A 26,214-nucleotide genomic window follows, 5' to 3' on the forward strand; every position below is an offset into this window, starting at 1 on the left:
AGAGAGACAGAGAGAGAGAGAGAGAGAGAGAGAGAGAGAGAGACAGAGAGAGAGAGAGACTGAGACTATTTTACTTTGAGAAAAATGAAAAGACGTGACGGTGGTTTGGGTGAAGTTGCATTTTCCACATAAGACCTGAAATAGAGGGAGATGAATCATTTTCAGTTGGGAGAGGTGAGAGTGCATGGAAAAACACATCAAAACACACACACACACACACACTCACATACACACACACACACACACACACACACACACACACACACACACACACACACACACACACTCACACACTCACTCTCACACACACACACACACACTCACACACACATTTATTATCGTAGCAGATGTTTTATCCGTAATTAACAAATTAAGACCCACAAATGAAGTACGTCACTAGCAATTTGTCATTAATATACATAGTGCACAATGGCTATAAAAGAAATAAACAATAATATTAGTACATAAGCTAGAGTAGAAGTGGGATGCAGAATAAAATAGGAGCATAAACATACATTGGCTTATATATTTGGGCACTTATATTATGCTCAAACATGTCTGAATATCACTGCATTAGATTACAAACCATCAAACCAAGTGCTGTTCGTTTTAAAGATCTGGACTCTCTGGACAGCACCCGATTGCAAAAAACTGCAATATTAATAACTGAACTGATTGTCAGTTTTATATTTTCAGTTTTATTTGTAATTTTAACATTTTAGTGTGTTTTTTTAAGTGCTTTTGTTGTTTTAGTTTGTTTTAAAATATGTTTAGCTTTATTTTTATGTTTTAGTCATTTTAGTACTTCATCTTATTTTGTGAGCTAAACGATTTGTTAATAGATTTAGTTTAGGTAACAATAGCAGCACTGAGACTGGACTCTCTGGACAGCACCCGATTGCAAAAAACTGCAATATTAATAACTGAACTGATTGTCAGTTTTATATTTTCAGTTTTATTTGTAATTTTAACATTTTAGTGTGTTTTTTTTAAGTGCTTTTGTTGTTTTAGTTTGTTTTAAAATATGTTTAGCTTTATTTTTATGTTTTAGTAATTTTAGTACTTCATCTTATTTTATTAGCTAAACGATTTGTTAATAGATTTAGTTTAGGTAACAATAGCAGCACTGAGAGCAAATGTTCACTGTAGCTCAGTAGTTTTTCTTTGTTAACTTTTTAGGCAGTTTAGCAGAAACATCTGAGACAAAATTGGTACTTGCTGAAATCTTCTCTAGACCTGAAATATGTGTCTCTTGCCAAACTTTAAATAATAAAGCATAAAGATAAAGAATAGAAATGATGCATGTGTGTCAGTGTTGAATGGAGTTTGATAGTACGTATTCTGTCTTGATTAATCAGTGTGTGGTGTATTTCAGTTAGAACGCAAGTTCTAAGATACAGAGAAGATGCAAATGCAATACTGTAAATGGAAAAGTGGAACTGAGATATAACTAGCTATTTGAAATGTAACACTAGTGGGGGGTTTTCTTACACTGGGCAATATGTTTAGCTATTTCTCCAGCCTGATTTCAGTGTGTGCATTCGATTATCCTCATGTGACTTATTCACCGTTTTGGTCTTAAAATCATCGTTTTTTTTCTTCCTTGTTTTGTCTTTAATTTTGTTTTTTTTGCATTCTTTTTTGTTTTACTTTCTTTCCTGCCATTTTCCTTCTCGGGTTGTTTTTCTTTCCTCACCCTCCCCTCCTCCCCAAACACGCCGGCCTTCCTGGCTGACTTTCGCTCTCTCTTTCCCCTCATCTTTTGTTTATTCCACTCAGCGCTCACTGAGTGGGAGACTTCAGAGAGCATACTATCTGAAATGTAACACTAGTGGGGGGTTTTCTTACACTGGGCAATATGTTTAGCTATTTCTCCAGCCTGATTTCAGTGTGTGCATTCGATTATCCTCATGTGACTTATTCACCGTTTTGGTCTTAAAATCATCGTTTTTTTTCTTCCTTGTTTTGTCTTTAATTTTGTTTTTCTTGCATTCTTTTTTGTTTTACTTTCTTTCCTGCCATTTTCCTTCTCGGGTTGTTTTTCTTTCCTCACCCTCCCCTCCTCCCCAAACACGCCGGCCTTCCTGGCTGACTTTTGCTCTCTCTTTCCCCTCATCTTTTGTTTATTCCACTCAGCGCTCACTGAGTGGGAGACTTCAGAGAGCATACTATGTGTTTTGTGAAGACGCTCCGGCGTAATTGTAGTCAGATGATATTTAGGAGCAGTTCCTGAGAGACGGAGTGTTTAAGCCGGGGAAGGAGGAGATGGAGAAAGAGTGAAGAAATAAACCAGAGGAAAATGTTCGGGTTGCTATGATGACAGAACAGCAGTAAAGTAAACATTAGAGTTCATGTGTGTGTGTGTGTGTGTGTGTGTGTGTGTGTTTATTGGCCAGGCCGTGTTTCTCAGGATGGCGTGTCAATGGGCCTCATTCATAAAACACATGCAGACAAATTTCATATCATGTGTACTGTCGCACTAAATTCAGTGCAACAATTTATGAAAGACACACACACACACATATATATATATATATATATATATATGTGTGTGTGTGTTAATGAATAATTAATGAAGAAGTTTCTTCTGTTCATCAGGACTGCATTTATTTAATGCAAAACACAGTAAAAACTGTAATATTGTGACATATTACAATTTATAAGAACTGAAAACATAGTACTTTATCATAGTACAAATACTAATTTATTATTATTATTATCCTAATAACATAATTTTGCTCAGAGACAAACAAACAGATAACAAGCAGCTTGTAAATACTTTGTTATATAAATGTAGAAAAATCAGTAAAATTGTTGTTTTTAAACTAATTTTAAAACTGCCTTTCCATATTTCCGGGTTTCTCAGAAATGGAAGTATTATAGTTTGGGTAAACTTCTGCAGTGGTGAACGGGAGACTGCATCAGGTGTATTTTATTTGTGTGTGTGTTCACATTTGCTCGAATAGCAGAAGCAAAACTCCACAATAGTGTTTTTACAGCTTTCAGAAAGAGGAAAAAAATAGAGAGGGTTTGAAGAGAGAACAATATCTAATTTACCATCACTCCCACAGCCACTGAATTAGAAACACTTTCACGGCAAAGTTAGCTAGGTTTTTGTAATTTGATGCAAAGGTATAATAATACAAAGTATAGTGCTCTAAATGTGAATGCATTATTTTTTTTAACCGAAAATGATGCAAGATGACCATGAAATTAATTATCACAGTCTGTTAAAAGTGTCCACTGAAAAAGTAAAAATTTTAGTAGCGTTGTTCTTTTTTTTTTTGTATCCAGAAAAGACACAGACTTTCTGAATCCAGTGCAGATGACCATTTGGCCCACAGGAAGTTTTAGATGCTCTCTGGAACACAAAACAGGAAGTTGTGTTTGTGGCGAGGAAGAGAAGAGCAAGCTGCCGGTTGTGATGACTAACATGTGAATGTTCTCATCAGCTCGTGTTGATATAATCTGTGTTTCAGGGTTCAGAGGCGGTAGAGGACTGCGTGCAGGGGGCGCTATCTTCCCTCTACCCTCCTTTTGAAAGCACCGCTCCTCCTCTCCTCTCTCAGGTGAGACCATCAATCTCTCCTTTCTCAGTGTTTTATGTAAGTTTTCTAACTGATTGGGTTGTTGGTTTTCCGAAAGCTGAAAAAACAAAAATTCCCAATATCCCATAAACATCCATTGACAATTTCTGACTGTAACTCCTCTTAAGAGTTTTCAAGTTACGTCTACCAAATTCAGCGCAATACCTTATTACGGTTTTTCATGTAGAAGACAATCAAATGTCCAAACAAATAAAAATACTTTTACCTAAACCATTTTTTCCCAATGCAACCACACTTAAAATCTCTTTAAACTCAAACTGCCCAAGCCTTAACATTCAGTTCTGAATCACAGTTATCATTGCTTAATTATAAAAACTGCATGGACTAAATAACCGTTTGACTTCATGTCTTCAGCAAGCCAACATTTAAAGTCTGTCTTGACCATTTTTCTTTACCATGTGTTTTTGTGTCATGTAGGTGTTCTCCGTACTCGAGTCCACCTATCAGCACGACAGCTTGAGATATCTGCTGGATTTCTTCATTCCAGCCAAACACCTTCTGCACAGATTACAGCAGCATGCATGTGTAAGTCTTCACTTATTAGTGGTGGCTGCTAAGGCAAGCACAACTATTACGGTTAACCATACTTAGGGTTAAATAGGGTTACGGTTACAATAAAAGTAACCTTAATCTTAGAGGTTTGTTCAAAGCCCGGTCCTTAACAATTAAACTTCAGTTTGTTGAGGAGAGGTGAGCAATTACTTTAAGTCATTGAATTAAGGATTTGTACCTGGTGGGTTATGAATATTATGAAAAATTAAAAAATTTAAATTTTTGAAAATCTAATATAAACTGAAGGAGGGACCTAAGCCATATCAGACAATTTCCCACAATACTTTAGCAAACACCCAGCAACCACCTAGAACTTCTTAGAATCATATTTGAAATCCTAAAAATCTACTAACCAATACCACTCTTAATGCCACTTACTGTAATAAAATCACTTAGCACTTTTCCCTTACACGCATGTATGCCATTCACAAACACGGAAAATGTTCACTATGAAATGCTACGAGAAGCTGCCAGGGACAAGAGCCTCGGTCTGAGTCATGGCTGTAATTCTTACCATATGTGTGTGTGAGAAAGAGAGAGACGAGGGCCTGAGAAAGGCTGGAGGAGTGTTCGCTTGAGAAATGGGGGAGGGATAAACAGACCGAACACTGGGGCACATTGAGAAAGCGGGTAGAACGGGAATATCAAAATTAGAAAACTAGGGGCTGTTCACTGGAGGAAGAAGGAATATGACTTCACAATCATTCTTCAGATGTGCTGAAGACACTTTCATATCTTTTAAAATGACAGTAAATTGCATACCATAAAACAGAGGTGGGGTTTTAGAAAAAAAGTGAGGATGATGTAGGAGGGGAGTGGCATGGATTCCTGAACATAATTTGATCACAGTCCTGTGAGTGGGCACGGATGAGAGGGGATTCATGTCAGGGGATAATTAAGCCTATATGCTGAAGAGAAAGCATTTGGAACTACGTTAAGATTTGCGGGTTGTGAGGTAAGTAAACACTTTCAAATGGAGGAGATGAGACTATACGATTAATGATACATGTGTAGTTTGCAACACACTTCAATATTTAATGATGCACACAAAGTTAAGGTAATGAGCAACGTTGCACTAGCCAAGAGGATCTTGAAATGCAGTTATTTGTTACGGTCTAGATACACTAGGTGGACATGCCTATAATGACATTTCTTAAGTATAAATTCTACTTCACTATTAAACTTCCAATGTGTACTGATTGGCTGTGGTTGTGTTTTGCTTAATTTTGTTTGGAATAAGGTTGTTACATTACCACAATTTTAGATAACACGAGTTTCCCAATTCTTAATTTCGATACCACAGCAAACAAAATACTAGTCTAACTAATTTAGTTAATGTAAGCTTATTTAAGACAAGCAAACAGTCAGTAATGAAATGAGCAATAGGACAAATAAATACAATAGGACAAAGATGCAGATGAAATGAAGTTTTTTTTATGTAGGTGTATATAGCAAAAGAAATCATACATAAAATAAAACATTGCATGTCTTCACTGTATGAATCAAATATACAATGACAAACCCACCAAATGTATTCAGTCAAGAGCAGAGATTGATTTTTTTCTCTTTTTCTTTTGTTGTTTGGTAATATTAACTCCATACAGTAACAGGTATATTAGGCTGCTGTCACTTTAAGACCTAATGCATGGATCCGGTATAATGTATTGACACACTACCATTTATTTCCAATCCCAAATATTTACATTCACCTAAGACATACCCAACTGTGACTACATGAATACTACAGACATTTTGACATATCTTTGTGTATTTGACTGATAAGGCACAGGACTCAATTCAGTACTGATGCTGTGTGACAGGCAGCCTTCTGTGCATGTGCTTTAGATGTGTGTGCATAGACGATTGTCTCTCAGAACAGCATACTTTCTTGTGTCTTATTTTGCTTGAATGGTTTAAAATCCCTTGAGTTAAGTTTAAAGTGCAAAGCTTAAAACTGCATGAAAAGGATACACTTTCATGACAAAGCAACACTGCAATGTCATGTGAGCATAACCATGATAAAGTAGATAATCCAATATATCTACTGGCTGTCAAATTCCTACCAGTTTATCATGACTACCAGTATAATGGCCTGCCCTAGTATTCGGTGTATTTCACTGTTTGAGTGTTTTAACATTGTGCAACAAACTAGAATACATTTGGGCTTGTGGTTTTACCGCAACTGTGTTAGTCTGCTGTGACTAGGGCTGGGCGATATGGCCCAAAAAGTTATCACAATAATTTTTTTTCTTATCAGTTGATATCGATAATTATCATGATAAATGTCAATCTTTATTTCTATCAAGTTTAAAGCCAGATTTTTGCTCCAGACTGAAAGTTGTAGAAACCAGACCATTCATTTTCCCTAACAAAATAAATATCTTAAAAGGAAAAATAATAATTTCTTAGTTTCTGCATGTAATATTGTTTCAAATCAAGAAACAGGTTTGTGTTGCCTGATAATATTAACTGGCGCATAGACATTATATTGAACATTTATCGAATGCTTCATATCGTTTAATCGAGGAAAATTATATTGTGATAATTATCGTTATTGATTTATCGACCAGCCCTAGCTATGACATTAGACAGATTATCTTTGTAACAATTATTTTTCTCTCTTTCTCAGTCTCAGTATCTGGGCTGTCTCTTCTTGCACTCTGGTTGGCCACTGTGTTTGGGAGAGAAGGTAGTAGTACAGCTCTCTACTTTGGACTGGAGACTCCTGCGTAGTACTGACTTCTACCTACAGGTGGTCCCTTTCTCGACGCGTTGTCCTCGCCTTGCTCTTAAGTGCCTTGCATCTGGTGGGAGGAATGTACAGGAGGTCTTAGTGCCAGAGTCACAGCATCCGCTGGTGTTTACTTCAGAGTGGCTACATTGCATCAACAAGGAGCGTGGCTGCAAGAGAGAAGGTAAGACAAAAATGGAGAAATAAGGAAATCAATCGTTAGGGTAAATGGTGGAGAAATGGGAGCAAGGACGTTTTAGTGTGTCATGATGTTTAAAGCAATGTCTTAAGTTTTTGTTTGCCTTTTTAAGAATGATACACAAAGTGGACCCTCTTCCTCTTACTTAGTTCTTCTCAAACGTTCTTGCCATGTAGGTGGAGGATGTTTGGACACCTGTCTGGTGAGTACATGTGATGGAGTTGTCCGTATTCCATGGGAAGAGGTGGTCTATCCCAAACTCCTCCACAATCCATCTGATCCTCTCCAAGACAATCCTGACCAAACTGACTTGTCATCAGGCGGTTTGGGCCTTGGTTGGGGTAGCTCTTCAGAGGAGCATCATTCCTGGTCCTGGGATGAAGAGGATGACTTGCCTCCAGATGGGAATGAGGTGGAGATTGAGGCTGCTTTAGAATGCCTGCGCAGACGCAGTGATGATCATCTAGTAGCTGATGGTGCTGGAGATTATGTTGAGCTGCTAGAGCCCAGAGGAGGCCCAGATGGTGGTGCTGATCCTAAACAGCACTATCTGGAAATGCATGGAATATGTAAGACCAAAACATTGCCCCTGTGTAGGAGGGGTAAAGCAATACGACTACGAAAGGGGAAGGGGAGAGGGTATGGGAAGACTGAATCTGGTGTTAGGGTTGGAAGTCTGGTACGAAGGAATAGCAACAACAATGGCAAGAATGGTGTAGTTTCCTGCAGTGACTTGGCTACCTCACGGCCCTTGCCTCGTGTCATTGATTTGGGTCACCAAAGAAGGTCATATTCCCCTTCATTCCAGGACTCTGACGAAGGTGCTAGAGACCCAGTAGGTCTCGAATGCAGATCTCGTTGCATGGACAGTCTGGCCAAAGAGAGGAGGCCAGGGGTAGGAAAAGAGAGAGATGGGAATGGGGGTACACTGCCCTGGGAAGAGTGTCAGAGAAAGAAATGTTCCAGCAGGCGATGTTCCACAGATGATAATGATGTGGCTAAGAACAAAGCAGAGAGTCTGGAAGACGGACAACAGGACCACAATAAAAGATCACACTGTGGCTGTGATGATAAAACATTGACCAGCACTTTAGACAGTAGACATGAGGTTGCAACATTAGCAAATCCCTCCACTTCTGCAGATAATGGAGCTGTCCCTTTGGCTGTTTATGGAGAAACAGAAGACATAAATAAGAAATTGGCTGGAAAATCTAGGACACGGACAATGTCTCTCCAAGATTCTTCCCTGAACAATGCATCTGATTCATCAGGCTGTGCACAAAGCAGAACCAAACACTCAGACAATACTAGTAAAGAGAAAACAGATAAAATTTTGCCACCATCAGGTACTGTAAGCGCCACGGAAGAAAAGTGTTCTGGAAAGTCAGATAACCTTATTTGTCCCAGAGGAAAAGAAGTAAAAACAGGTGGATTTAGAGCACCCAGGTATGGTTAAGTAAATTTGAATTTCCAGTGCATATTTGATGGTAATTGTTCAAATTGTTTTAATTGTCTGCACCATCTTGCTGTGCTCAGTACTGCCCATACAATCGATATCATACCCACTATAAACACAATAAATTTGCCTTCCTACAGGAGGAAAAGGAAAGCCAAAGGAGGCAAAGGGAAGACCAAATCCAATGGCCGTGTCCAACATAAAAGCAAGGGTGACCAAATTCACTCAAAGAACCCGCCCAAAGCCACCCAACCAATCAGCCATTCTAGCCAATCAGAGGAGGCTCCCAAATTATCTAAGGATTGCAAAGGCTGTGTAGCAGCTACTGAAACAGAAACAGATGCAAAGTCAAAAGCCAAAGATGGAGGTATGTTGTGATTGTCTCAATTAATTATCATAAGTGGCCTCTCATTGAGTGCTGAAGTCATAGCTCACTCCATACTCAATTTGTTAAAATTTAACATGTATTACAGAAAGCCAGACTGGCACATCCTTTCCTGACCGTTCCCAAAATGAGGTGGGATTATCCGAATCTGCTGCTCACTTAGAGTCCAAATCTCCCCCTCCTCATCTTAGAGACCTAGATTTCAATCTTCTGCAGTCAGGAAAGCTAATATTAACAGGTAGATGTTCTTACTTTTAATGGTTGCAAACTATTTATTCTTCCATTAACATTAAGTAATTGCTCATGTAGGTACTATGGACCGACTGGGACGAGCATTGGCTATCATAGAAAGTCACCTCCCCGAGGATGGATGGAACACAGATGAAATGATCAAAGTCTTGTCCTGCTATTACAACATTACCAGGTCTGTTATTCAACCCATGAAACAGAGACGATCATGACTGTCACTACACCTTACATGCATTGGTTTCTTTGGGAGAAAACATTCATACTGAGCGAGCAAAAGTTAGAGCTGGCGGAGTATTTTCATATTCTGGGTAAACCCCTGGTGTTTCGCTGAATTTTAGACTGGAGGGCACTGTCTCGTGACCTTTTACTGTGTTTAGCTAATGTGCATTCTGTGCTGTGCTTATTTTGAAATAACAGACCTATGACCAGAGAGAAGGGTCTTACTGTCATAGTGGACAGCAGAAAGTCTGCCCCGTCTGAACTCTGTCTCTCTGCACTGAAGCTCTTCAAGGTGAGTCAGTGCACGGATGGTGTTTGTGGTCCAGTGGGTGTTTTGCATTGATTCTAAATATGTTTTGTCTTGGTGTATGTGTCTGCTTGTGTCTAACAGGGACAGGCAGAAACAGGGCTTGACTCAGTCCTTATCCTAACGGAGGAACAAGATGAATCGACCCAACCATGTCTGGATGGAATAGAGGTGCATGTTTATTCACTGAGCTAATATTTAACAATAAATTTGGGCTAGCACGGAGTAGGAAATGGGCCTAACCCTAACCCAACCCCCAAGACAGACAGAGGAGCAGGTACTGGTACCTGAAATCTCTACAAAGCTGAAAATGAGGAAAGGAATTTAGACAAGACATGCCATCCATGATCTGACATTTATAATAGCCCAGCCTCCTTTAGTTGCTTTTGTGAACTATGCTTAACTGCCCTAGTTCTGGATTGCATCTGTATTATCAGTGCATTAATATCTAACAATTAGATCTAGTAGCCAAAAATGTTTCATGGAAGGCTATATATAAAACATGAAAGGTGTAATGCAAACACCTCAAACAGAAGATTTTATTATTTATGTCACTGAGACGATCTCACAGACACATAGAAAGCAAAGGTTTCATAGAGTTGCAACACAAGAGTTGGCAGCATGTTTGCTTTCTGTCAGCTCCTCCAGTTCCCCAGGGAGTTCGTTCAGTTCCAGTGGGAAAAAATAACGTTCAGTCTGGCGCTCAAGCATTTGAGTAGATGATAAAACTCATTAGAGATTTTACTCACTCTCAGGTGCATACAGTACGAGGTACGGACATCCTTCAGCAGTTTGTGGACAAGCAGCAGTTGCCCAAAGAAATGGATGGAGACTTTAACCACTCGCATGATGACTGGCTCGCTTTCAGACTGGTAAGAAATTACTTGGCAAGTTGTCCTGCATAGCCAGACTTTTGGCATGGTCTGCAGTACAGCTTATTATGACTCTCCAGCTTGTGGATATCTAGTTTACTTGCTACTAACAGTTTTAAACAAACCTTTGAATGTATTTATATGATTTTACACCACTTATCTGACACCTGAAAGCATTGAAGGCTAAAATACAGCACGTGTTTTTTTTCTAAAAACAGAAAAAACTTTTTTCTACTTAACCTGTTCATTGACAAAATCTTTGAATGGACATCATTGTGTGTCTGTGTAAACTTTGGTTAAACATACTTAGAATATGTCCCACAACAAGACATCTTTTACGTTTAAAAATACAGTAAAGCTTCACCCATAAAAATGCCAATAAACTTAAATATAAACATTTTAAGAATTACTACAAGCCTGACCCAACATCTGCGGCATGCTCTTCCTGATGTACTTCACAGAGTTTGGAGCAGCTGACTGAGCGCTGTGAGATCGCCCTCACCCTGCTGGGAGACGCACTGCAGTCTATGGACACAGAACCACTACCTGACTGCATTAAGGTGAAGCAGTGTTTGATGTAAAATAGGATTTGCTGTCTACTTCAAGTCTATTTAAGTACATATTTGTTTGTGTGGTATTTAAGATTGATTCGTCATCAGACTGTCTAATTCTGTTCGCCTGTAGAATGTCCCCCTCAGCGTCGACAAACACAGACAGTTAATGACAGGCATCCTCGCTGACCAACGGCTGACAGAGCTGCAGCAGGGGGGCGGGGCTTGGCTGGCCGGTCTGGCCAATGGGACATCGGCGTTGGCACAGAAATCACCAGACTGCAAGTATGAATAGAGTTCAGAGAGAATGCATAATAACACTAGTTCCACGTTAGTTTCACATTTCACTTAGCTTCACTTAAATGTAATCTTTAGTGGACATTTAACAGTAGATTACTTGAAATCTAAAATGTTGCAAATGTAATTCTGCTCATCTGACTAGTATTGCATTACTTTTTGCATTCAGGGCTGCTCTGGCAGTGACCTCTAACCTGTATGACAGTGTGGATGATGCTCTTCACCGGCTGGTGCGTGTGTCCAATCAGAGGGGTCGTGACCTGGAAGCGCTGCGGAGATTGGCTGCACTTGTGGATAAATTGGACAAGGTATGTGTGAGGATAAAGAGAACAGTGAGATCTGTCAATGGAATATTAATTAGGTATTAGTTGTTATTATTTTATTTTCAGATTTTACACATGTCTGCAATTTTCAAATAATCCTGGAAAATTGTATTAGCTTCAGATATGTTTGATTAGGATTAGAACCTGAGCTCTGCAGCACTTTGACCCGCCGGGCCCAGAGTTGAGTTATTTTGCAGTGTAAACTTGGCTGATTATAACGGGAATGTTCGAGAGAATCCAGAATTGCATGCAGACAATGAACTCAAACGGTCACGTGAAACTGTGTAAACATGCAGCTTTGTTGATTATAATGGGAGCATTCCAGTTTGGACGCACCATGTCGCTCACTTGCTCTGAATGACTGTTTTGTTTTTTAAGCCTCTAGGAGAGCCATGCTGACCATTTAGGCAACGTGTTGGTTTACTGATATGATAGTGTATTTAACAGCAATAAAGTCATTCAGGAACACAGTCCACAGTTTGTTTTGGATGAGTTCATTATGAAAATGGCATGCAAGGATGGTGAATATTGTATGTGTAAGGAAATGGTAAGGAATAGTTCTTCACATGAACATAAAATGCACCAATAAAGATGAATTCACTATATTTTAAGTCAGAAATTAAAGTTGTTTTTCACAAACATCTGCTTTGGCTCTCCTTCTGAGTTTATGTGATGAGTAGCAATGTCTAATTCTTAAATCTTTTATTAAATTGGTTTATCTGATTTGCAAAAAAACTGTCTAAATGATTTATTCATCAATTGGTCTGACAAGTTTGATTCATTCACTGGCTTTTGTAATTGTTTATATATATGTGTGTGTGTGTGTGTCTGCGTGTGTGTATGTATGTATGTGTATATATATATATATATATATATATATATATATATATATAATTTTTCCCAGCTTTATTTCAATTAACAAAAACACAAAGTACAACTTTTTTTTTTTTTGGTGAAAATACTAACAGCCTAAGATTTTGCACAGTAGTGTATATATTAGCTTTAGTTAACAATAGCATAACTTCAACCTTTTCAAAGAAATAAAGTAATACTGGTGTGGAATGAAATGAGTAAATAATGAGAGAATTTTCATTTTTGGGTGAGCTGTTCTTTTCCTGAGGGAAATAATGAACAGTTTTGAGTTTGATCATAATCATGCTGTTTCATCACAAATGACATTGACTTCTTGTTTCTCTCTCTCTCTCTCTTTGTGTGTATTTGCTCCAGTGTGAGAGAGACGTAGAGCACGTACAGCAGCACCTCGAGGACTATAAACATCCTCCTCTGTCTCTCAGCAGACTGTCACTCAAACAGCACAAGTTCAAGAGCTTCAGAGAATCTGCGATGGTGAGTCTGTTTCACAGCTACAGCTGAAATGGACTCTTATAGATGATCTGAGACGCTCCTCATTCCCACACATTTGATATTCGATCATATATATGTGATCTTACCTATTCCACTCGTGTGCAGCTTTGCTTTGCATTTGTGTGTGTTATCAGGAGCTTCACAGTGAGACTATGGTGTTGTTGGGAGAGGTGGAGACCTGGTCTGAGCTGGACTGGCCCAGTCTCAGAGCCGTGCTGGACAAACTCCCTCCAATAAGGGAAAAAGTGCGAGACATGTCTCACTGTCTGTCAGACTGCTGGACACAGCTGGACAACACACAGCGACTGCTGTCTACACTTACTGAAGTAAAGCACAAACATACACACAAGGCCACTGTATGTGACAAGATATCTCTTTACGATTCATTCCATGGTAGATATAATTCTACAGCCAGCAATAGACAGGACAGGACCACTTTACATTACTATGGAGTAATGCAAATAAAGAGAGCGAAGGTGGACGTGAGAGAGGACATGTCTTGAGCATGTCAACATAAGCAGAGTTTAGTTGTTTACAGTAGCTTAATTGTTATAGATTTCAGTATTCAAATGCATTGAATATGGCATATCCATTCAGAATTTAGAATCAGAACTGTCTGTTTTATAGCATTAGTTTGAAGTGTTTTCCACTCACGTTTTACACAGTATGGTACTGATGCCAAAACGCCCAACTTACAGTACACAATACCACTCAAAATGTGGGGGTCAGCAAGTTATTATTATTATTTTTATTTTTTAATTAGGCAAGCATGCATTAAATGGATCAAAGTGACTGTAAATACATTTATAATATTAGAAGAGATTTCTATTCCAAATAAATGCAGTTTGATACATTTTCTTTTTATCAAATAGAAAACAGTTATTTTGAATTGTAACAATATTTCACAATATTATTGTTTTACTGTATTTTTAATCAAATATATGCAGCCTTAGCAAGGATTAGAGATTTCTTTAAAAAAAAATTTTTTTAAAAACTTACCAACCCCAAACTCTTGAACGTTAGTGTATCCTTAATTACAATAATTATTTCAAACAAAAAACAAGATTATTTTGCTTTACCCCATTGGCAGATCATTTAGCTTGTTTCAGGCAAAAACTCACTTAATTTTGACATGTTTCTTTTTCTGAAAACAAGACAATAATTTTTACTTGTCTAGAAAATCCTTCTTGATTTAAGAATTTTTTGCAGTGATAAATTTTGCCAAAATTTCGCTAGTCTTTTTCTCAGACTTTTGGACCAGAGTGCAATATAAAATTTTACATTTAGAGTATTTGCCCCTACATACATACGCTTATGTTAATAATAATGACTAACTCTCCATTTTTTCTCTCTGCAGGCGTCTCAGTGGTGTGACGTGGTGTCATCCTCCTCTCCTTCCTCTTCCTCGTCTTCTCCTCTCTCCTCTCTGCCTCCCATCCCTCCATCACGTTTCCAGGACGCTCGCGCTCTTGCGCTGGATCTGGGAGGTGGGGCTTTGCTCGACCTCTGGTCTCAGACTCTGGAGCGCTATCAGAAAACACTGGCTCAGTTTAAGAGCCGAATCCTGCAGGCTGAAAGAGGCTCATCAATGGCCCAGGGTCAGGAGCCAGACTCGGGGGGACGAGGGAGGACTCCCGCTCCCAGCACATCCAGCCTGGGGGATTTAGAGGGGGAGATTGAGCCGGACTGGTGCCCTGGAGGAGGAGAGGGGGGCCTGCAGTCCTGGGGTTCACTGGCGTCTCTTTTCCGACCACAAAACTGCTCAACGCTCAAGATTGGAGAGGAAAAGAAGAAAGAGGGGGTGAATCCAGGAGGGGGGAAGTTTCTACAAAATCTTCTGCACCCGGCCAAGAAAAATGTAAGTGTGCATGTTTTAGAGTGAGGGAGTCGCAGTCATGAGTTCAGCAACCAACATGAAACACTCTAAAAACCACCTAGTGAACGCTTGCTAACACCTTCGCAGCTATCTAGCAACTCCCTATCAACCACCAACCACTTAACAAGCAACCACACAGCAACACCCTTGAAACCACCCAAAACACCTGCATTGCAACTCCCTTGCAACCACCAAGAACACACTATAAATTATTTGGATCACCTTAGCATCTGCATAGCAACACCCTGGGAAGCATCCAGAACATCCTAACAAGCAAATAGCAACAACCTAGCAACCACCCAGAACCCCCTGACAACTGCATAGACGCATTACAGTAACTGTAAACCAATATCCTGGGATCTACCCATAACACCCTAGCAACTATTTAGAATACCCTAGCAGCTGCATAATAACTCTAGGCATCACCCTGGGAACCTCTCACAGCACTCTAGCAATGATTTAGCAACACCCTACCAACTATCTACCAAGAACACACTAGAAACTGCTCGGCAACACCCTAGAAACTGAATGGCAACACCACGAGAACCTCCCACAGCACCCTAGCAACCATCTAGCAGCATCATCATAAATGCATACTACCTATTCCTTAACAGCCACCAAGAACACATTAGAATCGGCTCAGTAAACCACTAGAAACCGCATAGCAACTCCCTAACACCTGCTAGCCACAGCTTGGGAACTATCTAGAACACCTTAAAAACCACCAAGAACCCAACTAGAAACTGCATAACAATGCCCTAGCAACAACCTAGCAAACACCCAGAACACTCTTAAAACAGTTAGCAACACACTAGCAGCCACATAACCACATCCACATACCAATGCCCTGGGATCCACCCAAAACACCCAAGCAACCAGATAGAATACCCAAGTAACCTTATAGTAACCCCCTAGGAGCCATCTAGACCAACACCTTGGGAACCTCACACAGCACCATAGCAACCACCAAGAACACCTTGAAAATTGCGTAGCAAAGTCCACATACCAACACTCTAGCAATTCCCTAGAATCCACTAAAATGCACAGCAATGCCTCAGCAACCCCATGTATAACATTAGAACATATAAGGACGTATTTTTAAATCATATACTGTTGATTTATATGATTAAAGCTGCAGTAAATGATATCTGAGAAGCGATCTCGATATTTGAAAAGATCAAAACAAACACATGCCTACCCAAAGGGATCACACTCCATCTTAATAGCTCTGCCCTGAAATTCACCAACATGCAACACAGGGACATCCCCCATCATGAGTGGACACGCCCCTTAATGCTGATTGGCTACAGGTGTGCTTTGGTGGTCAGTCTGATCCACTTTTACAGCATTTCTCAGAAATTGTTTACTGCGCATTTAAACCATTTATTATGTTGCAATTCATCAAAAAAGTTTCTATTCAGCCAACTAGCAACTTTACTTGCATTTGTTGTTTGGTAAGAGTTCATTTTGTGTCCTGCGTGTGCGTATGACAGAGAAAAATGTCTTTGTACATTACTGGGCATGCACACATCAACATTGCGTCATTTTTGTCATGCTGAACAACAATAATTACTGTATTTGCATTATTGTAATGGTAGGTTTAGGGTTGGATAGGTGTAGACGTTAATAAAACAGAATGTGATAGGTAGCAAATTTACTTTATTGTTATTTACCGGCCGTATCCCTTCTAGCCACAACCAGTGCTGCCACCTTGTGGAACAACTGTTTAGTGCCAAACCAATTCAATGTGCATGTGCGACCTACGCATACTAAAGTTGGTTACAAAAATCAGGTGGTGCATGTGCAGTGCACGCATACTATTCTGGTGATGAAATTTGCATCATGCACACTGTACGCAGGCCTTCATGTTCACGTAAAAACTGAAGTATACTTTGCGCTTAAGTCATTGGTTGTCTCTGTCCTGCTGTAGGCCACAGACACGCCCCTCCCTCCCAAACCCCCTCGCAAGCGTCATCCCAGTTTTGACCTCCAGGCTCTGCTGGCCCCGCGCCGTTCGGCCGCCGTGTCTAAACCTGCCGAGTCCACATCGGGCCAGTCCTCTCCACTGTCCTGGCTGGGCCGCCGGGCTCTGACGGATCCCATCCTTACGGCAGGGGTGGCTGCAGCACTTCCAGGATGGAGGGATCCCACTGGAGGAGGAGTGCTGATCAGAGGAGTGGAGGTCAGCAGTAAGGAAGTGGCGGATCATACAGGCTTCACGCGCCAACATGTGCTGCTTAACCGCATCGAAAGAGAGACGGGGGTGGAGAGAGCGGGAGCGACCGCACAGAGGTGTGTGTGAGAGATTTCCCTTCAAAAATCAGCTGATGAAGCTACTTTGTGAGGATATTCGTAAATGTTCATTAAGGTGCTAAATAAATGACATTGCGATTCTAGAGCTGCCAATTTAATGCATTTATTTTGTGTTATTTTATTCCCGAGTCACTGCACCCTCCTGTTGCATTTGATTTGCTCCCAGTTATTTCTTCCAGAAATTTTTCTTCCAGTTTAGGTCATGACTGTGCAAAGTTTCGACACATAGCTTTGTTTTGGAAATGCTGTGCACATTTTGGAAATTAGTCCATGCTTTACTCGCCCTCAAAGCATCCTAGGTGTATATGACTTTCTTCTTTCAGATGAATCCAATCGGAGTTATATAAAAAATGTTCCTTGCTCTTCCAAGCGTTACAATGGGAGGAACAATGGGGGAATGGGAGTGGGGGGTGTTTTTGTTCAACAGTCCAAAAGTAGTCAAATAAAGCGCGCGCATCCGGAATAAAACATGCATCACACAGCTCCGGGGGGTGAATAAAGGCCTCCTGTAGTGAATTGATGCATTTTTGTAAGAAAAATATCCATATTTAAAATGTTATAATTACGTTTAACTGTCATGCGTGCAAGCCATTCCGGCGGATGACGGAGGACGTATGTGTCACGCGCGCCTCTGAGATATACTAGTCTTGCGAGTTTGTTTACAGGAGCAAAGGAAGCAACGTTTCCTTACTTTAGCAAAGGAAAACCAGTCTCCTCTTGGCTTCTATCAAAATCCTCCTACATTTTTTCTTTACAAATCCTTGTTTTATGCTTCTAATTCGTGACCGGCTTTTTGTTTTGCTGTCTCTCCTCCGCGCTTCCACGTTCGTCACTAATCACCGGCGCGACGCATACATCCTACGTCACCCGCCGGAACGGCTTCCATCTACAACAGTTAGAAAAAGTGAGAAAAAATTATAACATTTTAAATATGGATATTTTTCTTACAAAAACGCATCAATTCGCTACAGGAGGCTTTATTCACCCCCCGGAGCTGTGTGATGCACGTTTTATTACGGATGCGCGTGCTTTATTTTACTACTTTTGGACTGTTGAACAAAAACAGCCACCTACTCCCATTATGAAGCTTGGAAGAGCCAGGAAAATGTTTAATATAACTCTCATTGAATTCATCTGAAAGAAGAAAGTCATATACACCTAGGATGCTTTGAGGGTGAGTAAAACATGGGCTAATTTTCATTTTTGGGTGAACTAACCCTTTAAGGGTCAGATTGAACCTCCGTTGGTTTCCATACAATTTACCAAAAATCAACACTTTGAAAAAGTGCAAGCGGAGTAGGTAGATTTTTAACACTACAGGTCAATGACAAATAATCATTTCATTCAAAATAAAGCATTTCAAGATAAATTTTCATTAAGGATAAGCCATGTTTTTGGGTCAATCTCTCTCTCTGTCACAGCAAGCTGTACTTACAGTGGTGTCGGCTGGTCAGCACAGAGAGGCAGTATGTGGCTGTTCTTAAAGGTGTGGAGGACAACTATCTGCCCCTCCTGGAGTCTTCAGACGTCCCGTCTGCGCTGAGAGGAAAGACAGAGTCACTCCTCTGTAACTGGAAGAGCCTCTCTGCCTTCCACTCGCAGTCACTCCTCCCGGCCATGGAGGGCGCTCTCTCCCAGACACTGCAGCAGACCGACTGCTTCAGCAAATATGTGAGAAACAGCTCACATTTTAACGCGTTTTCCCATAATTTGGCAAAATTACAGTTTCATTGTAAATGACAACATGTTAAAAATAAAAAATTAAATAATTGTAACGACAAGGCTGTTTTAATGTGATCTTCATATAATAAGAAATTTTATTTAGAAAAATTAAAAACAGCCACATAAATGCGAATGAAGCTGAAAAACACTACAATACTGTTCGTAACCAGAATGTTATGAATTATGAAATGTTGGTATAATTGTAACGACAAGGCTGTTTTAATGTGATCTTCATATAATAAGAAATATTATTTAGAAAAATTAAAAACATAAATGCGAATGAAGCTGAAAAACACTACAATACTGTTCGTAACCAGAATGTTATGAATTATGAAATGTTGGTATGTATCCATATGAATGGAGTATTTCCTGCTATCTGTTTGCTGCACAGAAGGATCAGTTTCTTCTGTATTCCCACTACATCCGGATGAGACCTGAGCCGGACGCTCTGCTCATCAGTCAGGCGGCGGACTTCTTCAGGGTGAGAAAGCAATGTCAAGGTTTCATTGAATTGATTCATATGTCATCAGAGCACATGCAGGAGAGGTATAGCTGTGTGTCCATATGGCACATTTCAGGAATCGAGTGTGAAACAGAGCCTCGGTGCATTCTACATTACCTACTTTCTGTGCTAAGTTTTTTTCCCAAAAATCGTTCAAAAAAAAGCATGAAATGTGTGCTTTTTGTTCCTTAAAACAATGTAATAAGAGGCCAGTTAGTTAGCCAGTACACTTAGTTTTAAAATGAGTACTTAGTACAGATTTAATATACTTTAAAAGAATATACTACTACAAATAGTATACTACTATGTGTACTGGATGTAAAACTCAGTTAAAATGTATATTAAATGCAGTTAGCTGAATTTTAGAGCATTGTTGACCCTCTGAAGTAGGACTTTTTCATTAGTAGCACAATTTCATTTTTACTTCTTATTGTCTTGAAATACGGTTAAAGCGCACTGTTGAGTGTACTGACCAGCATTGATGGTAAACTAGAATATTCTGTCATACTTGTGTTTAAATATATCTGTAATTACATGTTTGTAATGATGAGGTTGCAATTTAGTGCATGTAAAAATATAATGAATGTAATATTGAATAGCACACTACAGTTACAATTATAATCAAGTACTTTGCATGTGCTTTAGTATGTTAGTCAACACATCAAAATAAGTGCACTTAAAAGCATTACAAATGATTATTAAAACCACAATTTAAAATGTACTTTAAAGTAAAACTTTCAATTTGACATTATTAAAAAAGGTTGCTTTTTAAAGCGTGTTAAGAAAGGGTCTCTCGTTAAGTCGCTTAAGTGGCATTTTATTTCATTAATGTTACATTATCTAATACGAGTATGTATTCGATACAGGTAGGCACACTTCTTTTTCACAAGTTGGCTGTAAGCTGATCTGTCCATTCTTGGCTCAGTGTACTGTAGAACAGTTTATGTTGAACTACTGTCTTTGCCCACAGGGTGGCACATGTGTTTTTGATATTTCTGCCATTTTTTAGATGTGTGAAATAATGAGCTGTTTACTCTCTCTCTCTCTCTAGTCAAAGCTGTCTTCTTCTCTTGTTCCTGCTCCTCCGTTTCCTCAGTGTCTCTCCACTCCGGTTCAGAGACTGGAGCAGTACTGCCAGACACTGGAGGAACTGGGCGGTCTCAACCCCACCTCTGACTCCGCCCTCTCCATCCTAAAACACGCCCAGCGGCACGGAGAGGATCTGCGAGCCAGTGATCTCATCACAGGGTGTCCGGTATGAACTCAAAGAACACATTCACTCACAGCAGAGTCTACAGTGTGTCTTTGTGAGGTCACATGACCGCAGCACTGCTGCCACCTGATGGTCAAAGAGAAAATAACAGTTGCGCTTTATGCGATAAGAAGGGTCAAGCACAACGATACTGATAGCTAGCAAATCAAATATGTTTTTAAGAATTGTTCATGCAGTGACTTACTATTTTAACATTTTTCCAAGCTGTTGGTCTGTAATTATGAATCGTTCACTTTATGGACAAAAAACAATTCTTCAAAATATCGTATTCTTCAAAATGTAGTGTTTTCCGGTAAAGTGTTTTTATTGCGAACTAAATCTATTAAAATCTTTGTTCATTGAAATAAAGCTGAAATAAAATATAACTATTTGAGGAAGTTGAGATTAAAAAAAACTAAATCATTTGAAAACGGTGCCTTCAAAGAGAAATCAACTAAGAGTAAAGCTTGAGTATTAAAATGACTAAAAGTGAAATAAAACAAAAAATAATGCTAAGTAGTATAAAAAAACTAATTTAATATAAAATGGTGCCAACAACACCATGATTGCATGTTTTTGGTTTCTAACACACATATTGAAATGTGTGCCTTGGATAAAAGCGTTTGCTAAATGCAAATGCACAAATATCGGTGTGTGCTGATATCACTGTTTTAATAATATGCAACACATACACATCTGTTAACGTCTCAAAAAATGTGGTTTCATGGTCCTTTAAAAACAGGTTGTAACAAGTGTAAAGTACACTTATTACAGGTCCAGGTCTTGCTCACATGCACGGTGGTTTTGTGTGTGTGTGTGTGCGTGTGTGCGTGTGCGTGTGTGTGTGTGTGTGTGTGTGTGTGTGTGTGTGTGCTTTGTGAGGTCACATGACCGCGGCACTGCTGCCACCTGATGGTCAAAGAGAAAATAACAGTTGCGCTTTATGCGATAAGAAGGGTCAAGCACAACGATACTGATAGCTAGCAAATCAAATATGTTTTTAAGAATTGTTCATGCAGTGACTTACTATCTTAACATTTTTCCAAGCTGTTGGTCTGTAATTATGAATCGTTCACTTTATGGACAAAAAACAATTCTTCAAAATATCGTATTCTTCAAAATGTAGTGTTTTCCGGTAAAGTGTTTTTATTGCGAACTAAATCTATTAAAATCTTTGTTCATTGAAATAAAGCTGAAATAAAATATAACTATTTGAGGAAGTTGAGATTAAAAAAAACTAAATCATTTGAAAACGGTGCCTTCAAAGAGAAATCAACTAAGAGTAAAGCTTGAGTATTAAAATGACTAAAAGTGAAATAAAACAAAAAATAATGCTAAGTAGTATAAAAAAAACTAATTTAAGATATTAATCTAATCATATAATTATGTTGTTCCTGTAGCTCTAAATGGTGCCAACAACACCATGATTGCATGTTTTTGGTTTCTAACACATATACCGGTTAAAATGTGTGCCTTGGATAAAAGCGTTTGCTAAATGCATAAATGCAAATGCACAAATATCGGTGTGTGCTGATATCACTGTTTTAATAATATGCAACACATACACATCTGTTAACGTCTCAAAAAATGTGGTTTCATGTTCCTTTAAAAACAGGTTTTTCATTTAGGTTTATCCTCAGTGATGTAAAGTGCACTTATTACAGGTCCTGGTCTTGCTCACATGCACGGTGGTTTTGTGTGTGTGTGTGTGTGTGTGCGTGTGTGTGCGTGTGTGTGTGCGTATACATCTCAATTTCCAAAAATTGACTCTTATGACTGCTTTTGTGGTCTAGGGTCACATGTTTAAAATGTGCTGCTAAATGTACTGACAAACGTTTATGATAAACTAAAATATACTTTAATATAATTTCTATTGAAACTTGTTTGTATATTTGTAGTTACACATTTGTAATCATAAAGTTACACTTATATTAACCTGACGTGTAATTTGAGTGATACACTAGAATTAAAATGATAATCAAGTGCTTTAGTATGCTAGTCAAAATGACAAAATGAGTGTACTTTAAAGCATGACAAAAATATTAAAACAATTATTTAAAATGTACTTAATTTTGCACTTAAAAGTACACTTAAGTGTGTTGAGAAACAGTCATTAAAGTGACTTAAGTGGCCTTTTTTAACATTAATATTATATTATTATCTTATTATTTTCAGTAAGTACAGGGGATAGATAGATTGATGATAGATAGATAGATAGATAGATAGATAGATCGATAGATAGATAGATTGATAGATAGATAGATAGATCGATAGATAGATAGATTGATAGATAGATAGATAGATCGATAGATAGATAGATTGATAGATAGATAGATAGATCGATAGATAGATAGATTGATAGATAGATAGATAGATCGATAGATAGATAGATTGATAGATAGATAGATAGATCGATAGATAGATAGATTGATAGATAGATAGATAGATCGATAGATAGATAGATTGATAGATAGATAGATAGATCGATAGATAGATAGATTGATAGATAGATAGATAGATCGATAGATAGATAGATTGATAGATAGATAGATAGATCGATAGATAGATAGATTGATAGATAGATAGATAGATCGATAGATAGATAGATTGATAGATAGATAGATAGATCGATAGATAGATAGATTGATAGATAGATAGATAGATCGATAGATAGATAGATTGATAGATAGATAGATAGATCGATAGATAGATAGATTGATAGATAGATAGATAGATCGATAGATAGATAGATTGATAGATAGATAGATAGATCGATAGATAGATAGATTGATAGATAGATAGATAGATCGATAGATAGATAGATTGATAGATAGATAGATAGATCGATAGATAGATAGATTGATAGATAGATAGATAGATCGATAGATAGATAGATTGATAGATAGATAGATAGATCGATAGATAGATAGATTGATAGATAGATAGATAGATCGATAGATAGATAGATTGATAGATAGATAGATAGATCGATAGATAGATAGATTGATAGATAGATAGATAGATCGATAGATAGATAGATTGATAGATAGATAGATAGATCGATAGATAGATAGATTGATAGATAGATAGATAGATCGATAGATAGATAGATTGATAGATAGATAGATAGATCGATAGATAGATAGATTGATAGATAGATAGATAGATCGATAGATAGATAGATTGATAGATAGATAGATAGATCGATAGATAGATAGATTGATAGATAGATAGATAGATCGATAGATAGATAGATTGATAGATAGATAGATAGATCGATAGATAGATAGATTGATAGATAGATAGATAGATCGATAGATAGATAGATTGATAGATAGATAGATAGATCGATAGATAGATAGATTGATAGATAGATAGATAGATCGATAGATAGATAGATTGATAGATAGATAGATAGATCGATAGATAGATAGATTGATAGATAGATAGATAGATCGATAGATAGATAGATTGATAGATAGATAGATAGATCGATAGATAGATAGATTGATAGATAGATAGATAGATCGATAGATAGATAGATTGATAGATAGATAGATAGATCGATAGATAGATAGATTGATAGATAGATAGATAGATCGATAGATAGATAGATTGATAGATAGATAGATAGATCGATAGATAGATAGATTGATAGATAGATAGATAGATCGATAGATAGATAGATTGATAGATAGATAGATAGATCGATAGATAGATTGATAGATAGATAGATAGATGGATGGATGGATGGATGGATGGATAGAAAGATCTGAAAATAACCAGTAGCCACAGTTAAATTGTTGGTCTCTATGTTTCTTGTTTAGAGCTACAGTGTTCCTATGATTATTGTTGTCAACCATCACGATTTCAGAAGTAGCAAAAGTTTCGGTTCCTCCGATAAACTCAGAGATGAGGACTGAGACAGAAGTAAATAACCACACGAGCCTGGCGTTTGTCAAAAACACCACGTTATTCTGCCTTGGATTTTCTCTGTGGTGTTTAGAGGAAAACATCTTGGATGCGGATCAGACCACTGCTGCCAGTAAATGCTAAAATTACCAAACATCTGCATGTAAAATATCTGAACCGGACTCGTGATGCATGCAGATGATGGCTCAGTAGGCAGCGCACTTGGGTTTTGATGGTTTTTGGTTTTTTTCACAACATCTTGAGCGTTAGAGTTTACTGTCAAAAATCCATTAGTTAAATACTGCAAAGTTCTGCTTAATTAAGTAAGTGCCTGTCCTCTCTAATTAATGAGCTCTTAAATACATATACTTTGCCGTTATTGACCCAGTTATTTATGTCTAATTAAGACAACACTAAAAGGCAGTTTAAATAGACATCTTCTGTCTGTGTGTTTTCTGCAGGGGCAGTTTTTGGAAAAGACCAATTTGTGATTGACAGTTAATTAATAATGGAAAATGAATCTGTGTCAGTCAGCAAGGCATTGATTTGCATTTGCACTTTTGTCTTTTCTTTATGCAAATGAGACTTTAAATGACGCCCATCACTACACATTTCACTGTGTTTTGTTAGTTAGCCATCATGTTTTAGTGGTGTTTCTATACTGCGGCCTCTCAAATGCATAGAAGAAGTCATTTACTGTAGAGAAAAGTTGCCCAGTATGCTTTGTATTGTCACAAAAAGACATCTGTTTGGTCTAATAATGTAGTGTTAAGTATGAAGATGGTCAGAATTGTGTTTGTTTGTGGTTGTAATATTCTACACCTGTGTGAACTTGAGCAGAAATGACTTCATTCATTCACAAAAAACTAAACAAAAAAAACACCAGCTGATTTAAACACACTGAGATTTCAGACACTATGATAAACATTTTCAGTGTGATTTAAGTGTCCAGATAGTATTGGGGCCAGTGTAACTGAATCAAGTGTGTGTGTGTGTGTGTGTGTGTGTGTGTAGAGTTGTGTCTGAAGGAGTCCCTGTGTATGGGAGTCTCCAGTAAGCTCCTACTAGATGTGACGGGAGCTCAAGTTTCAGACCTGGACTTCAGCTTCAGCCTGAACGACAGAGGTACACACACACACACAGACAGACACACACACACACACACACACGCACACACAGACAGACGCACACACACACTCACACACACACACAGACGCACACTCACACACACAGACAGACAGACAGACACACGCACACTCACACACACGCACAGACAGACACAGACACACACACACACACACACACAAGCACACACACACACACACAGTCAGACACACACACACAGACAGACAGACACACGCACACTCACAGACAGACACACAGACAGACAGACACACGCACACTCACACACACGCACAGACACAGACACACACACACAGACACACACACACACACACACACACACACACACACACACACACACACACACACATACACACACACACACACACACACACACATAC

The 26,214-nt window shown here is 38.6% G+C and overlaps 1 protein-coding gene across 2 annotated transcripts in view; it reads left to right on the forward strand.

Moving 5' to 3' along the window:
• The window catches only part of LOC107569333 (pleckstrin homology domain-containing family G member 4B-like), a 27,469-nt gene extending 6,628 nt beyond the window's left edge, over window positions 1-20,841 (forward strand). For both annotated transcript variants that reach the window (XM_016255407.1, XM_016255408.1), the window contains exons 2-21: window positions 3,480-3,569; window positions 4,026-4,133; window positions 6,790-7,075; window positions 7,267-8,536; window positions 8,687-8,913; window positions 9,020-9,169; window positions 9,241-9,355; window positions 9,598-9,691; window positions 9,791-9,877; window positions 10,462-10,578; window positions 11,040-11,138; window positions 11,263-11,414; window positions 11,596-11,734; window positions 12,977-13,096; window positions 13,249-13,440; window positions 14,472-14,972; window positions 16,921-17,282; window positions 18,725-18,974; window positions 19,417-19,506; window positions 20,579-20,841. In XM_016255407.1, coding sequence (XP_016110893.1) covers window positions 3,480-3,569; window positions 4,026-4,133; window positions 6,790-7,075; window positions 7,267-8,536; window positions 8,687-8,913; window positions 9,020-9,169; window positions 9,241-9,355; window positions 9,598-9,691; window positions 9,791-9,877; window positions 10,462-10,578; window positions 11,040-11,138; window positions 11,263-11,414; window positions 11,596-11,734; window positions 12,977-13,096; window positions 13,249-13,440; window positions 14,472-14,972; window positions 16,921-17,282; window positions 18,725-18,974; window positions 19,417-19,506; window positions 20,579-20,788 — 4,659 coding nt within the window. In that variant the 3' untranslated portion in view covers window positions 20,789-20,841. The remainder of the gene's footprint in view (window positions 1-3,479; window positions 3,570-4,025; window positions 4,134-6,789; window positions 7,076-7,266; window positions 8,537-8,686; window positions 8,914-9,019; window positions 9,170-9,240; window positions 9,356-9,597; window positions 9,692-9,790; window positions 9,878-10,461; window positions 10,579-11,039; window positions 11,139-11,262; window positions 11,415-11,595; window positions 11,735-12,976; window positions 13,097-13,248; window positions 13,441-14,471; window positions 14,973-16,920; window positions 17,283-18,724; window positions 18,975-19,416; window positions 19,507-20,578) is intronic.
• The last annotated feature ends 5,373 nt before the right edge of the window (window positions 20,842-26,214 follow it).

This window comes from Sinocyclocheilus grahami, unplaced genomic scaffold (genome assembly GCF_001515645.1).
Source record: "Sinocyclocheilus grahami isolate Dianchi unplaced genomic scaffold, SAMN03320097.WGS_v1.1 scaffold1334.1, whole genome shotgun sequence".
NCBI classification, from domain to species: domain Eukaryota; kingdom Metazoa; phylum Chordata; class Actinopteri; order Cypriniformes; family Cyprinidae; genus Sinocyclocheilus; species Sinocyclocheilus grahami.